The sequence below is a fragment of the Suncus etruscus genome, chromosome 14 (genome assembly GCF_024139225.1).
Source record: "Suncus etruscus isolate mSunEtr1 chromosome 14, mSunEtr1.pri.cur, whole genome shotgun sequence".
NCBI classification, from domain to species: Eukaryota; Metazoa; Chordata; class Mammalia; order Eulipotyphla; family Soricidae; genus Suncus; species Suncus etruscus.
The window spans coordinates 33,407,215-33,420,745 of record NC_064861.1 but is presented as its reverse complement, the minus strand read 5'-3'; the positions used below and the strand labels follow the sequence as shown (position 1 = coordinate 33,420,745).

General features: G+C 39.8%; 1 protein-coding gene across 4 annotated transcripts in view; it reads right to left on the bottom strand.

Annotated features, from left to right (window-relative positions):
- Nucleotides 1–2,581: 2,581 nt before the first annotated feature.
- The window catches only part of P4HA2 (prolyl 4-hydroxylase subunit alpha 2), a 41,764-nt gene continuing 30,814 nt past the window's right edge, over nt 2,582–13,531 (bottom strand). The window contains exons 10-15 of one of the 4 annotated variants that reach the window (XM_049786744.1): nt 12,395–12,448; nt 11,923–11,982; nt 11,808–11,873; nt 10,003–10,071; nt 9,526–9,622; nt 2,582–3,048 (exon numbers count right to left, since the gene is read on the bottom strand). In XM_049786744.1, coding sequence (XP_049642701.1) covers nt 2,978–3,048; nt 9,526–9,622; nt 10,003–10,071; nt 11,808–11,873; nt 11,923–11,982; nt 12,395–12,448 — 417 coding nt within the window. In that variant the 3' untranslated portion in view covers nt 2,582–2,977. Of the gene's footprint in view, nt 3,049–9,525; nt 9,623–10,002; nt 10,072–11,807; nt 11,874–11,922; nt 11,983–12,083; nt 12,276–12,394; nt 12,449–13,531 lie in introns of those variants that run through there. The other 3 variants (XM_049786742.1, XM_049786741.1, XM_049786743.1) reach the window with 3 other exon arrangements.

Sequence of the window (13,531 nt, the reverse complement as noted above, 5' to 3'; positions counted from 1 at the left end):
GGAGGAACCCGGGGTTCGATTCCCAGTATCCTGGATGGTCCTTCCTGAGCCTGCCAGGACTAAATTCTGAGTGCAGAGCCAGGAGTAACCCCTGAGTGGCGCCAGGTGTGGCCCCAAAACAAAACAAAACAAAAACAAAAACAAAAACCCAGGTGTATTATAGACATATATGGAAAAAAATCAAGATTATGATGGTTTTTGGAAAGAATATAGAAAATATATCAATGGTATTAACTGTCTAAAAGAGGCTTTTAAGAGCTGTGCATTTAAAACTATGCATAATATGAATGAATTTCTTAAACAAAAATTTTTAAATGCTAATAAAAAGGGAAACCATCTATTTAATAAAAAAGTAAGAATTGCTCATCAAAGACAGAAGTTATTACAAACAGCAAAGACCTCAAATCCAAGGGGCCAGAGTGGTAGCATAGCAGTAGGGCACTTATCTTGCATATGGCTGACCCAAGATGGACACGAGTTTGATCCCCAATATCCTATATGTTCCCCCAGAGCCAGGAGCTATTTCTGAGTACAGAGCCACTAGTAACCCTTGAGCACTGCCAGGTGTGGCCCAACAAACCAAAAATATCCCCCAAATCTCAAATCCATAAGTATCTTAAAATTTTCTGAGTAATACTTTATACCCACGAAGAAAAACAAGAATGATAAAACACACAAAAGTGCTATGTGCCATTAATAATTATGTTCATGTTCCATATTTAATAGACTAGATAAAATCAGGGGGCCAGCGAGGTGGCGCTAGAGGTAAGGTGTCTGCCTTGCAAGCGCTAGCCAAGGAAAGATCGAAACTGCGGTTCGATTCCCCAGTGTTCCATATGGTTCCCCCAAGCCAGGGGCAATTTCTGAGTGCTTAGCCAGGAGTAACCCCTGAGCATCAAATGCGTGTGGCCCAAAAAACCAAAAAAATAAAAATAAAAATAAAAAATCAAAAGTATGACAATATCTAAAAGGTTCAGAAACTTCTTTCATTTACAGAGCTGGAGAGACAGTATAACAGGTAAGGTACTTGCCTTTCTTGTGTCAAACCCAGATTTGATCCCCAGTATTCCATATTGTCCCCTGAGCTCTGCCCAGGAGTGACCTCTGAGTGCACAGCCAGGAGTGACCTCTCAGCACAGCTGGGTGTGACCCCAAAACAAACAAACAAAACCAACTCTCATTTATTCCTTATGAGATTTTGTACCTATTATGGAATACATTACATGGTAAAGTTGAAGACATCTACAGAGACCCAACATTTCCATTTCTAGTTATATAATTCAGAGAAATTGTTGACATATACCAGGAGTCATGTATAAAATGCTGATAATAAGGATGTTGGTGGAGGATTTGGGGCATTTTGGTCATGGCGGAAATCCATTAACTTTGTACACCAAAGTATAAACATTAACATGTATAAATCATTTTATCTCAATTAAAACTTTTTAATATTTTGGGAGGTGTTGGGCTACTCATGGCTCTGTGCTCAGGGATCCCTTCTGGCAGTGCTCAGGGAACCATGAGGTTCTGCAGATCAAATTGGGTCAACCACATCTAAAAAAGTGCCCAACTCTCTGGAACAACAACAAAATGTAAAGCTAGGGGCCGGAGTGGTAGCACAGTTGTAGGGTGTTTGCCTTGCATGCGGCTTACCCAGGACAGACGCAGGTTCGATCCCCGGCATCCCATATGGTCCCCCCAGCCAGGAACGATTTCTGAGTGCAGAGCCAGGTGTAACTGCTTAGCACTGCCAGGTGTGGCCCCAAAGACCAAAATAAACAAATAAACAAATAAATAATAAAAATAAATAAAAATGTAAAGCTAGCTAGTATGGTATTATTCACATAAATAAAAACTAAAGCCAACTTAAAAGACTATCATTAGCATGTTTGCTGTCTTATGGTATTATTCTAAAATACACATTGAGAAAAAAAACTGAATGGACTATAAGAATTTTTTAAAAGAATTTCAGCTACAAATGAATCTTAAAAGCTAAAAGAATTAAAAGAGCCATCTACCTTACCCAAGCACACTAATCACATTTGTAAAAAGTTCAAAATCAGAAAACAAAATAACTACTTATTTAGATATGTAGACAAGGGTAGTAAAACTACCCTCCCCAAAAATAAAGCATTTGTCCACAAGTCACTAGATAGCGGTTACCATTGAGTTGTCTATGCCTTGAGGTACAGGTCTGAGAACATTCTCTTCTCTCACCAGGGTAATAGTGACAAGGCACTTATGCTCACACTGGCATTCTTTAGGCTTTAATCTATGTATCAAATACATACATCTGCATTTATATCTCAAAGTTAAAAATACGAAATTTCATGTTATGAAAGTATTACTATCATAATATATGTCTTCTACATTCATTGGGAAGCAGAGAGGTTATTTAGCTCATTTTCCAGTAAGATACTGAAGTTTGGAGGAGACAGAAATATTAAAACTCAAGGTCAGAGTTTTTCCATTAAAGCTCCTTAGGCAGACTGTGTATGCACAGAAGAGATGCATTGTGCGTAGTAAACTTGGTAGTAAAAAAGAAAGTTCCTGTTTTAAAAAATACTCCAAATACTCCAACTTTAAGGCTTTTGGCAGGGACATTTTATTTTTTGGTTAAAGCCATATTGACAAAAATGTCATAAAAACAAACATGTAAACAAATGATCAGAACTTTGGTTCACTGAAATGTCTCACACCAAAAACATCTGAGGTACAAAGGCACCTTTGTGTGAGGTGCTCTACACAGCTTGAGTTTGTTGTAGTTGTTCAAACCTTGTATTTGGGAGTCAGAGATGGATAGGCTGCCCAGGGAGACTAGGATTCAGGTCTACAACAACTCTCTCCAGTCCATTCTCCCTCTGCTCCAGACTTTCACTCATCCACAGACCCGCCTGACTGGGCCTGAAAGATGTCATATTGAATTTGAAAACAACATGGGTTGTGGGGCCAGAAAAGGGAAGAGCAGGAAAAAATGTCAGTCAACTTCTGTTGATCCACATGGCCTCAAGAATTCCTGTCCTCGTTCATGGAACCACTTATTGGAGACTGTGAACAGAGAGAAAGCATGTTACAATTTTGTTGGTTAGTTCAGCAGCTCAAAAACTATGTGAAAACAGAGCAAAAAACAGGGACAGGGAATATGAACCCATCTTGTCTGGGACATGAATCTGAATAAGTGTACCCTGGGAAGCAAGTAGAAAGGCCCTATACCCAGGGAATCTAGGAACTGGGTCAGGAGAGAAACATCAAATCATAAACTATCCTGAAACTTAGTATTATTGAGATACGGTAAACAGAGACTGAAGGTAGAAGAAGAAGCTTGAGGAGAAACCTGGGACTTGTGGAGGTTGGGTAATCCCCAAAGGAGCCACAGACAGTGGAACTAATTGTGTATGGTAGGGACAAGCAGCAAAACTGAGCTAGTACTGACTGTCAGCTATATCTGTGTCTCACGAACACACAAACCATGATTTCATTCCTTATCATTCAAAATAAATACAACTATTTTTACAACACTGAAGACACACAGCCTTTTTATATAATTTAATCCAAAGCAATACATGATTGTTCTTGAAAAAATAAAAGTGTAGATAAAACTTATAATTTAAAAAAACAATTTCCTACTTATCCTAACTGAACTCCCATTCCCAGAGACCTTTTCACTCTTCTGTTGATCCCTTCTGATATTCTCACACACATTTCTATATAACAAGTTAATAGTGCTACTATTGATTTTTCCATCTTGGAATTTTTTTGCTTGTTTGTTTTTGGATCATATTCAACAGTGTCTAGGGTTTACTCCTGGCTCTGCACTCAGGAATCACTCCTGGCAGGGATCAGAGGAAATGAAATGACAGGGGTCAAACCTGGGTCAACCACATATAAGCAAGTTCCCTACCCACTGTGTTATTGCTCATGCTCTTGGAATTCTTATACACTAACTCCTAAAATACATCCTTATTCCACCCTCTGAAGGGCTATAAATCTATCATCACACCCTATTATATTAGGCTCGGGACCCTCCATGACTCTTCACCACTGTCCATAATAAGACTCAGGTTTGGCCTCTGAGTTGTTTTTGTTTGTTTTTGGGTTTTGGTTTTGGGGCCACACCCGAAGTGCTCCGGGATTACTCCTAGTTGTGCACTCAGAAATCGTTCCCTGGCAGGCTTGGGGATGCCCATATGGGATGCCGGGGATTGAGCCTGGGTCCATCTTGGGTCAGGCATATGCAAGGCAAATATCCTACCACTGTGCTATTGCTCTGGCAACCTGGCCTCTAGGATTTGATCCTAGCCTCTCTCTGACTTCCATGTCGCAGGTCACTGTTACCCCACACTTAAGCAGCACGCACCAGGCATGGCTTTTTGCCTTCCTGGTGCAGTGCCTTCCTCCCAAAGAATTATTTGCCAAAAGGCCCATTCAGAGAAGTCAATCATTTGACCCTTTACAGGGATTATTGGCTGTAATTCCAACATGGCTGTGACATTACATTTTTGTGTAACTCATTTTTATATTGTTTGTCAATTTATGTGCTGTGTGAATCTAAAAGTTTGAGTGTGCATTGAGATTGTATGTTAAAAATTGTGTGTTGAAACAGTGAGTGCTTTTTACTATAACTGAGTATATTACAGATGTGCAAACTTTGACAAAACAGCTTTTCCTAGGTCAAACCTGGCCTCAGAGAAAAGCAAAGAAAAAAAATGTGTTTGCCCTTTAAATCCAAGCCGCTTTTAGGTTCCCTGAGAGGGAAGGGATCCCCCCCACAGAGCTTATTGGTTAACAAAATAAGGTCTGGATTTCTTAAGGTTTCCAAATTTCTCTAACTTTCTATTAAAGTTTTTAATAAATCAAAATTGTCTAATAATGTTGCAGTTAATTAAGATTTAACCATTTTGGATAATATTGCTAATTTTGTGTATGCATGATATTTTTAACAACTTAATTTTATTAACAGTTTTAAATTTAATCTCGGTCATGATAACTTTCTTTAAGCGTAATATCATTGGTCGAAATAATATTTAAAATGCTATCTAATTGTAATAATTCTTTATTGTTATCCTAAATAATGATACGTCTAAAAACTAATTTTGTCTTTAATAAACATCTCGCATTTAATTACCTGTATTAATATTATTTTTATAAACAAGGGAAATTTTCATCATTTCCATCTTTAAGCCTTAATATAAGTTTTAAAATGTTAATTTAATAGCTGGCATATACCACCTGCCAGCACTGGTCTTAATCTACTTGAGGTGTAATTCACCTTCAAAGGATGCCCTCAAATTTTCACCAAATTTTAGTACTTTATTTGGTAAAAGGGGACTTATCCCCAAACTCTAAAACTCTAATTCTAGTAGTTAATGGCATTACAGCTAGTTAATTAATCAGGCCATTTGATTAGTCAGTCTATTAGTGCAAAATTATTTTCAAAACACTACTACTACTTAATTTAAAACCTACCTCCACTCCCGCTGCTCATATTTAGCGCATAAAACCAGTAAAGTAAATTTATATTCTTTACTAAAAATAAATTGTTATTATATATATATATATATATATATAGTAGCTTTTGGCCATCAACATCAATATGGTCTTTAAAGGTTTAAAATAAGTGTAACTGTTTAAATAAAAATAGTGGATTTATGATATTACATGCTCAAACTGAATTATTGTGTTCTATATTGGAAATAATCTAATGTTTTATATAGAAAAATTCTAGGAATTAGATATTAAGATGTTTTCAACCTCATGTTACAGTGCTTATAAAATCGGAGCTACATATCTTATTATGACCTAAATCACTAAATTGCAATTTTTTAAATTTAATTGTTGCTCTGTGTTTTCAGTAAATTTGACAAAATTTTGCCTCTTTGCATCTCCAAAATTATTATGGTACTTAATAGCTATCTTAATTTGCATATGTATAGGAACGCCTTCTCTGCAGTCCAGATTTGCAGACAGCCTTCAAATGGCTGTCTCCAAAAATGAAAATTTCTCCAATCTTACTAAACTTCTGTTTAACAATATAATTTTAATTTCGGCTATCTGGAAATAAAATTTTAAGTTAACATGTGACTGGCAACAACTTTCTGCATTTGTTTTATATGCATTTTTAAAGGGCTTAATTGAAATTTACTTATTTATTAGAACAAACTGGTCATTAGTAACGAAGTTTATTCATCTACTAATCTAACTTTAACCTTACCAGAAAAGTCTTACCCTAATAATTATAGTGAAAAAAATAACAGTAATATATTTCAGCTGTGTTTTCTCCCAGCAGAGAATTCAAGTTTTTCCTAAGTAAGACTGGCACTGTGCCTTCACATGAATGTCAGTTAACAAGTAACTTACATTAATTTTCACATCTTGCTTGCTACTTAACTTTTCATTTAAATAACAAGAAAAAATATTTTTTCTCTCTCTATTCTTTCTATGATTTTCTCTATAAATTTGCTCTCCTTTATTTAAATATGTATACAATATAATCAGTTATGTCAATTATGTAGTTTTCTTAACAAACATTTCTTTTAAGTATACAATAATTATTTTATGTATCTTATGTATAACTAAATTCAACTTAAATTGCTATTACGTCAAAAAATTTTGCTTCTTTTATTTTCCTTCTATTTCTAGCCTCTAAAAATACCTATACCTATCACCACTACTTTATTTACTTGCTTATAAAATGCATTTAAATATTATAACTATAGAAAATTTACCTTGCTTCATAACCAGTGTGCAATAATTAATACTGTGATTGCTTTTACTTAAGTTTTGTGTTATCATTTCAAATAAAATTCTGTCCTCCCAAAGGGAGAGGAACACTTGCAGCTCTGAGGCCTGATCTGCTCAGAAAATCCCACTAATCAATCTGATCTTTTCCAGGAATTATAACTGCAGAATTAATCCAGTCAATTGCATTCCCTTGCAATCAAAGTAACATAGAAAATTTCATCCTTTCTTATAGGTAGAAACTACAGCCCTTTTTACCATCCTAAAAACAAAGAATGGAGTTTCTCTGCCCACACTCCCTTTATAATATCTTTTATTTTATAAAACTTCTGGAATATAAATTTAAAAGGGAAGCATATAGCTTCCCCTGAAAATAATTAAAGCTATCTAAATTCACTACAGGTCTAAAAACAGTTTCTCTGGAACCCAGTCAAAAGTAAGCAACTATCATGCCTCCACTAATTTCTAACTTAAGTTTTCCAGTTCTTCAAAAAAAAAAAAAAAAAATCCACAGAAACTACCTAACCCGCTGGATAGTGTCTGCCTGAAATGAGTCTCCCCTGAATAGACACACAAGCTCTGCTTGCCCACTTCACCTCCTCAACCCCCTGCTGACTTCAGCTGCTGATTCCAACCCCCAGTCCTCTGACATCTAAATACCAGAATGCAGATAAACATTCCTGAGAATTCCATGGCTGCCAACCCCTGGAGACTGCCTGGAAACAGATAACGTCAAACCCACAGATAAAAATTAAGACTGAACTGGTAAACTCTTAAAAATCTAAAGACTGAACTTATAAACTCTTAAACAAAATACCACCTTTTACTCTTTGAGTATGTTTCTTGTTTAGCATCCTTTGTTTAAAGCAGCTACAAACATAGTTTTACTGTCTTATCTAATTCATTGGAATTTGTAAAAAAAAAAATTTTTATATGTGCTTATGGGTATATTCAGCAAACCAGCAGTTCCCCCTCTAACTATTTCCTATCAAAATTTGTTTATATATGCAATGGTTTTCTATTGCTTAATTCTTCTCTAATTCTAACTTTTCTATGCTTATGCAGGAACAGAAGATTTTAGTATTACTCCAATATTTTCTTCTCCTTACAATTTTCTCACTTAAGGTGCCTTACTTATTTGTTCTTATTCCCCAGTGTCAACATATATTCTTAATCTTTATATGTTACAGTAACCAGCCTATATTTAGATTCTCATAAGATAGTATATACTTATACTCTAGTCTTCATACTATTTTAACCTATTTAGCTATGTGTATTACAGCTTCTGAATCCTACCTTGCTAGGATCAAATTAATAACTTTTAATTTCTCTTTGGTACTGTTTATTTCTTTACCTTCTAATTGGACAGTGAAGCCAAAAAAATCGCATGGACGTAAGGCGTTTGCCTTGCATGCAGGACAGTAATTTGAATCTTGGCTTCCCATTTGGTCCCCTGAGCCTGCAAAAAGCAATTTCTGAGCTCAAAGCCAGAAATAGCCCCTAAAATGCCGCCAGATGTAACATAAAAAGAAATAATAATAAATAAAATAAAATAAAATAAAAGAGAATGTATTGTTACCCCCCACTTAAAGAAAGCACGCACCAGTCATGGCTTTTTGCCTTCCTGGTGCAGTGCCTTCCTCCCAAAGAATTATTTGCCAAAAGGCCCGTTCAGAGAAGTCAATCATTTGACCCTTTACGTGGATTATTGGCTGTAATTCCAACATGGCTGTGACATTACATTTTCTCTTTATTTGGTCACTATAGAAATCCAGCCTCAGCTTTTCTACAAAGAAATGTCAGTACCAAAGCCCGCCTAAAGCTCCCCGCTGGCTAGTCTATTTGTGAATTGTATTTCTTGTATAACCTGGCACCAGCAGCTTGTTTTTCTGAGTCTAGCTCTATGATGGTAAACAATTATTTCCATCCCCCCCAAAATCTACTTCCCAGCAACCAGATAAACATCATAAATATTTTTGTCTCTCTCCTGTTTTCTTGATAAACCTGTTTTTCTGCTTACCCAAAAAACACTTCCATTACCAACCTCCAACAGGGCTCTTTCTCACCTATAGTATAGTCATTTGATATGTAGATTCTAGGCCTGTTTCCCCATTGTACTGCTCTCCTATTCTTTGTTCTCCCTGAGGACACCCTGCATAGAAGAGCCTGTGCTTATAAATGTCATCAGCTGAAAAATAAATTTGTCTCTCATCCCTTAGACGTGGGTCCCCATACAATTCATTTTGTGTGGTCTCATTTATTTCATTTTCATATTTCATATTCGTCCACCTTGTGTATCCACTTATTCCTAGTGAGATTTATCTAACCCACTAAGTTTTTGCTTAGGGACACTAACACATCTGCAGCAGGTCACTCCTTATCCAGTGACAAATGCACCCAGTCCCAAAACTTGTGATGCTAAATTTAACCTGGAACCTCTTGTATGTGGGCCTTGATAGCTAGGATAACCCATTCCTTCTCTAGTGTCAATTTTTGTCTCCCAATACCCTGAAGAACCCTCACCAGAGTCTACTCCACAGGGACATGATGTGGACATTGCTATTTCTCCTCAGGGCCTCCGTGGCCATCTGGGTCTCCCAAAAGTGCTCCCACCCAGGTTCCCCCACTAAGTAGGCAATAACATGGCTAAATGAAACCAGAAGTTAGTGGGGACCGGTGGGGATGCCTCCCTCTGTGACAATCAGCAGTTGTCAACCAGCTTGGATTCTAACATGGATCAACACAGCCCAGGCCTCCAAGGTTAGCGCCACACTGGAAACCACTCACCCCACTTGCAGCCCACAAGCACAGGGCAGGCAGCATGTCTTGTCCGGTAGTCCCCTTCCCCACTCCGTAGGAGGTTATACCAGAACACAGCAGTGCCCTGGGAAAAAGAGACATGCTGTCAGATGATGTGCTTAGTCAGCTCAAGGATTCAAACCCAAGCCTCAGAGAGCCTTTCCTGTACAAAAATACCCCAAGCTCCAATGTCCCAGTGAACAGTTCTCTGGGACTCCATAGACAGAGGAGCACCTGAAGAAAGCCTTCCAGGTGGGAGAGATGCTTAGAAACAAGCACCCATCCCGATCCTCGGGGCTTCCCTTTCTATTCCTTTTCCCCAATGGAAACTGGAGCTGTAAGGATTCAGGTGAGGAGCCAAGACCCTTCACAGTAAGAGTCAAGAAGGTGGGGCAACCCGACCAGACAGCATAGATGAGGCCTGAAGTCAGTTCCAACCTCTGACCCACTTGAACCAGAACTCACCTTCTTAGGCCAAATTGCAGCCCCCAGATCAGGAAATACGGTGGCACCACCTGCTTCTACATCACTCATCTAGGAATACAAGACACAGAGATTATTCAGGGCTCTCAGAACACCTAAGCCACAGAGGCTGTGGCAAGATACACGGAGAGCCTCCCTTGGGCATGAACAAAGATGCACAGAGGCTCTGCTCCAGGTCAGCACTAGAGACCAGAAGACTCCTCCCTCACCTGGAACCTTAATTTCTGTCTCATCTGTGTGTCTCATCAGACAATCTCCAGGCCCAGGGCTCAGGAACAGCTACAGGTCACTAAGAAACCTCTATTCTGAGAGTGGGGGAAAAAAAAAGAAACCTCTATTCTATGTCCTCAGTTGGGATAATAAGAACCTATACCTGCAAAATGCCTGCTGGACCCCAATCCTCTGTGTCCCCATCCAGCCTGGGTCATGTCTCCATATTGCACTACCCTGACCAGAGTTTTTTGCTCTTTTAGTACTTATTGTGGTCCTCACTAGAACTGCTTCACCTGCCACTCATAACCTACTGCTCTAGTCAGACCCTCACCTTCCCAGAACAGCCTCCTCCAAGGTGGGCAGGGAGGGCGCCGTGTCTCCAGAAGCCCTGCTTTCTCCTGTGGTGAGGCCTCAGATGAAACGGAACTCAAGTTCCACGGTGGTGAGGCCGCACTCCTGCTCGCAGGCATGCCTCAACTCATGCCTGAGCCAGCACTTCTCTCTCATCTGGCTCTCTTATGTCAAATGTTTTGGTTTGGTATTTTTCACCTATGGTGTAATAAAATTTGGAACTAAAAAGTATGGCCACAGGACACGTTCCAGACAGACTGAATGGCATTCAACAGACATAAGGTAACTGAATAAGATGAAAGCCTCTTATGTCTTCCCACAACTCTAGAAATCTAGACTGTTCTAGAAACCAAAGGTCTTGTCGGTCTCACCAGCCTCTCCTTCGACCCCTCCCAATTCACAGGCTGCCTCTGAGCAACATCAGTTTTCTCTTTTCCAAACATCTCAAGCTCCTTTTTACTTCTAGTTCTCCAGACATCCTCAGCACTGCCAGAAGCCATGTTCCAACTAATTTTAAGTCTCCACTAACATGTTACTTCCCAAGGGAGACTTCTTTGTACAGGCCCTAAGCTAGCTCTTCAAAGCACTAGTTACCATGGTAACTAATTCGGCTCTCTGGGTTTAACTGAAAGCTCCTGTTTCAGCCCATCAAACCAACAAGGAGATCCTGTCCTGGTTCTTCTCAGCAGCATTCATGACAGTGTCCCTGTGTGACCCCCAACCCCTAGTAGAATCACCACACAATTAAAAATGAAGTGAGATGCCAAGGAAAAACTAGACACAAGTTTTGGTCTCTCAGCTACCAGTTTCTGTGCCTCCTTAAGGCTGGCTCTTTCAGGCAAAGGAAATGGTTTTTCAGATAATAGGGGAGCCCAACAGTCTTGGCTAGGGGCGCAGTTAGCAGGTAGAAGCAGCCACCAAGCTCTAGGGAAAGAGGTGGCTTTCATCTAAAGAGCATCTCTTTAAGGCCATGGGACCCTTCAGGACACCCTAAATCTGGATTAGCTCTAGCTTCATCAGCAAGAAGGCAAGAATGTGAAAGCCCTGGGTGGTGGGTGGTGGGGTTGGAGAAGGAGGCCACAGTTGGGAATGAAGGCTGGCTCTCTACTCCAGCTAAGAAGGGAGTGGAGGGCAGAAGGGCATGGCCAGTGAGCAACAGCTGGTGAGTTGCCCCAGAGGTATGGGTAACCCCTCAGGCCATACACTGCACACATCATACTCACGTAGTTTAAGAACGTGGCCATGCGATTTCCCGTCCCTAAATGCTTGAAAACATCTTGCTCATCGTTCTATAAAATTAAGTGAGAGTGAACAGGCAGGCCTGAGACCGATACTTACATAGTTAAGAAACGTTGCTAACCTATTCCCCTCCGTTTTGAGGCCGCTGTCAAAGGGTCGCTGCAACAAACAACAACTTTCACCTAAGTTTGCAAATGATTCACCCACCACCCACAGAACTGGAGCCAGAAGGATCAGGAGAGGGAAAAAGCATGCAGAGCACCAACCCAGGTTCAGAGGAAACCCCAGGTGCTAGGGGACACGGGACTAGGGGCAGGAACCACTTTCACAAAGACCCATGTGTTTCTGTGCAGAGTCAGGGCATGGTGAAAGGGCTGGGCACTGGGAAGGCTCTACACATCACAGGGGAAGCTGGGCTCCTCAGGCCCCTACTTTCATACTGGGTCTTCTCCAGCAGCAAAAGACAGGAAGGAAGAGGGCTGATGTAGAGGCTGAAAAGCTCCAAGAAGCTTCATCCTTTTCCAATCAGCTTAAGAAGGACCCTTGAAAGCACCCAGGATTCGGGACTTACCCTGGAGAAGTCAAAGTGTGGCTCGTACTGGCCTCCCATTCCATAATTAGCAACCTAGAAGGAGAGAGTATCAACAGCCCTGAGCAAACACCATTTCCTAGGAATATCATATTCCTAGAGAACAGCCAGAGTAACCTGGACTCCCAATAGTCAAAATCCCTAAGAAAAGGCTCTCTAAAGGTGACAGTAGCTATGCCCTGCCATCATAGGCAGAGCAAATACTGTAAATGTGTGCTCAGCTGTGCCCAAGAGCGTCCAGCACACAATGCAGCTTCCCCAAAAAAACAAGACAGCCCAAGCCACCTGCCTTAGGGTCCTTATGGACAAGCTCTAGGCCTGCAAGAGCATTCAGGCAGTAGCAGGGATAGGCCCTAAGTTAGGGCTTATTTGTTTAGGAGATAGTGTAGAGTTACTCCAGAAGGAAGCTAATAATAACACATTCAAGATTAGGACTTGTTTATTTTTGAAGGGTCACACCCAGAAGTGCTGGGGAGTGAGGTAGTAGGTGCCATGAAGTGTCAGGGATCTGACCTGGACCTTGTGTGCAAAGTATGTGCTCAGCACTCTGAGATGTCTGAAATGCCTCTCTTACCTATGATTGAGGGTTTTTTAAAATTTTTTTTCCTTTATTTTTATTTAAAGAAAATGTATCACCTAGTTGGCATAATTAATCATAATACATTTGTTTCAAGATAACAGAAAGCAAAGTTATTTAAAATATAGAAGAAAAATAAAATAAAGAAAAAACTAAAAAAAAATAAAATGAAAGAGAAAAAAAAGAAGAAAAAGTTCAGTAGCAAGTATATTTGGGAAAATTATTGTATCGCCAATGAAGTCATTAAAATAGTATATAGAAGGGTTAGTAATAAGAGGTTTTTTTTTTTTTTTAATGCTAGTTTGAGAGCTACTCAGTGCTGGCACCTCTGTCACCAGCTCCAGAAGCTGTTTCTGATCAGGCTGGAAATACACACACTCAGCGCTCTGCTGCATGGATCTTCTGCAGTCCAGCAAAGCAGCACAGGGTGCTTGGCTGAAGTGTGGTCAACAACAGCTGCTCCACCTCATAGCTCAAGAAAGAGCTCAGCTTCAGCTAGACCAGGAGTCATTCCAGGATGAGAAACTATCACTGTGTTTGTA